The 3088-nt window shown below is 37.3% G+C and overlaps 1 protein-coding gene across 1 annotated transcript in view; it reads right to left on the reverse strand.

Moving 5' to 3' along the window:
• The window catches only part of Atad5 (ATPase family, AAA domain containing 5), a 45937-nt gene that overhangs the window by 7211 nt on the left and 35638 nt on the right, over positions 1 to 3088 (reverse strand). Inside the window, exons 18-19 of the mRNA XM_013347014.2 lie at positions 2339 to 2403; positions 99 to 279 (exon numbers count right to left, since the gene is read on the reverse strand). Coding sequence (XP_013202468.1) covers positions 99 to 279; positions 2339 to 2403 — 246 coding nt within the window. The remainder of the gene's footprint in view (positions 1 to 98; positions 280 to 2338; positions 2404 to 3088) is intronic.

Consider the following 3088-nt stretch of genomic DNA (forward strand, 5'->3'; position numbering starts at 1 on the left):
AAAAAAACCAAAAAAAAAAAAAAAAAAAAAAAAAAAGAAAAGAATGTGGTCCTGTAATAGAACATTTTTTCGTGACAGACTATTGACAGACTACTTACGACAATATGATAATGGTCTTTCTTCTAAAATTCCACCTCCACTTCTAATCCAAAACTGTAAGTAAAGGATACTTTTTCTAATGTCACAATCATTTGCAGTCAACAAGGTTACAAAGTCTTTTAAATCGGTTCTGAAATTCTCAACTAAACAGATCACTTGTAGATAGCTGGCAACGTTAAGCTAAAAATCAGAAAACAAGATGTGGGAGATATAAAGACATGGTTAGTTACATAACTGGCAGAAATGGAGTAATAATGAATATTGATGAAGAATAGTTAAAAGTCAAAATATCTTAATACTTTTTGAGAATAAAATTTCTCTAGAAAATACAGGAGAATATACCATCAAATTAAAGACATATATATATATATTCTTGTGTTCACTATATATAGTTCAGGACAGCAACAACAAAAACTGTGTTTGTGTGTTTAAGACAGAATCTTATACAAACCAGGCTGGTCTTGAACCTCTGATTCTCCTGGCTCCACTTCCCAAATGTAAAGATTACCTGCATTGTTGTTGTTTTAAGCAGGACCTTCCTACATAGCCCAGGCTGACCTCAAACTTAGGATCCTTCTGAGTCTGCCTGTTGGATGCTGGGATTACAGGTATGTAACCACCACATTCAGCCTGGCAAAGGAAACTTAAAAATTCTCTAACCTGAACACAACAGACAGTTTTATAGAGCTAGATTAAGTAATGATACACTTGATAGGATTTTTAAAAAATTTATTCTCCCCAACCTTTCTTAAATTTTGAGCCAGAGCCTCTCTACATAGCCCTGGATGTCCTGGTACTGCCTCTGTAAACCAAGATTAGCCTCCAACTCACAAAGATCCACCTGCTTTTGTCTCCCAAATTCTGGGAACAAGACAAACCTAGCCACTTAACATGATATTTATAGCCATTAGAATTATAAATATTGGGATGGAGAGATAACTCAGTGGTTAAGAGAACAGGATGGACTTCCAGAGGCCCTGAGTTCAATTCCCAGCGACAACATGGTGGCTTACAACAATGTGTAATGAGATCTGGTGCCCTTTCTGGCCTGTAGGCATACATGCAGGCAGAACACTGTATATATAATAAATAAATAAATCTAAAAAATAAAAATAAGTTGGACGGTGGTGGCACATGCCATTAATCCCAGCACTTGGGAGGCAGAGGCGAGCAGAGGCAGGTGGATCTTTTGAGTTGAAGGCCAGCCTGGTTTACAAGAGCTAGTTCCAGGACAGGCTCCAAAGCTATAGAGAAACCCTGTCTCAAACAAACAAACAAAAATAAAAAAAAAGAGAACCAAGCAGGAGGCGGAGGCAGGTAGATCTCTGTGTGTTCAAGGCCAGCCTGGTCTACAAAGAGCGTTCCAGGACAGTCAGGGCTACACATAGAAACCCTGCCTCAAAAAACAAAAACGAAACAAATCAAAACACCCCCAAAATAGAGAAATTATAAATATTATTACAATATTAAAATATACGTTTCTAAATTTAAAATAAAAATCAGTAACTATCAAGTTCACAGACGCATGTGTTTGCAAATATAAAACAGATGGGGCAATGTTAAATATCTAATGTATTAGAACTTAATGGATAGCAACTTTCTTTCATTTTTTTATATTTATTTATTATGTATACAATATTTTGACTACATGTATTCCTGCATGCCAGAAGAGGGCACCAGACCTCATTACGGATGGTTGTGAACCACCATGTGGTTGCTGGGAATTGAACTCAGGACCTTTGGAAGAGTAGGCAATGCTCTTAACCGCTGAGCCGTCTCTCCAGCCCCAACTTTCTTTCATTTTATCAGAATTCCAGTATGGCGCTTTTCTTTCTTGAGACAGAGTCTTGCTATATAGCCAGGCTGACTATGCAACCTTATTTAGTCTTATGCTGGCAATCCTTCAATGTCAGTCTCCCAAGTGCTGAGATCATAAAGCATTTCCTGCCGTGTGTGTGTGTGTGTGTGTGTGTGTGTGTGTGTGTGTGTGTGTGAAACCTGTGCCACATGCAACCAGTGCAATATTCAGGAGTAACAGAAAAACACAACTTAAATCATGCATCTCTCTCTCTTTCTTTCTCTCTCTCTTTCTTTCTTTCCTCAAACTTAAACACTTTAACATTTTCCTTTAAAAAGCACATTTTAAAAATATAAATTAAAAAAAATATATATATATATATAAAATTTTTTACATAATTGCGGTACATACAATCTGTGATCATGAAAATTCAAAACTTACCAGGGAAGGAATATTGAAATTGATTTCTTCAAAGCAGCCATCAAACACTAAACTAAATGTGGGATCTATAGAAAAATGACATAATGTTATTAAAAATAAATGAGATCACTACATAACTTTTCCCAGTTATACTTTTTTATTACAATATCTAGCATTTCATTGGTAATTAAAGGACAGGAGTTGACTCAGTGGCTATAGTGCATTCTACTCTTGAAGTAGGATGGAGTTTAGTTCTCATCACCCACATCAGACAGCTCACAACTGCCTGTAACTCCAGCTCCAGGAGATCTGATACTACGGGTCTTCAGGGGCTAAGGGCTGCACATGGCTCCTCTGCAAGAGCTACAAGTACTCTTAACTACTAGCCAACTCCTTAGGTCCTAACATTTACAATTGTTAATAAGTGTTTTAATTGTTCTCTCGGTAATTGTTAATTTCTTACTATGACTAGGTTACAAGTGTTCTAAGTATGTATGTATAGGGCAAAAGGTATATATACAGTTTGCGCTATTTGAGATGTCAAGCATCCATGGGGGTGGTTTCAAAGTATCCCTTAGATGAAGGGAGACTACAGTATCATGCAAATGACAACTCCTGAAGAAACTTTCTATTTTGATGTAACATAATTATGACCTTTAATTAAAATATCACCTATCCGCCGGGCGATGGTGGCGCACGCCTTTAATCCCAGCACTCGGGAGGCAGAGGCAGGCGGATCTCTGTGAGTTCGAGACCAGCCTGGTCTACAAG

This window comes from Microtus ochrogaster, chromosome 7 (assembly GCF_000317375.1).
Source record: "Microtus ochrogaster isolate Prairie Vole_2 chromosome 7, MicOch1.0, whole genome shotgun sequence".
NCBI classification, from domain to species: domain Eukaryota; kingdom Metazoa; phylum Chordata; class Mammalia; order Rodentia; family Cricetidae; genus Microtus; species Microtus ochrogaster.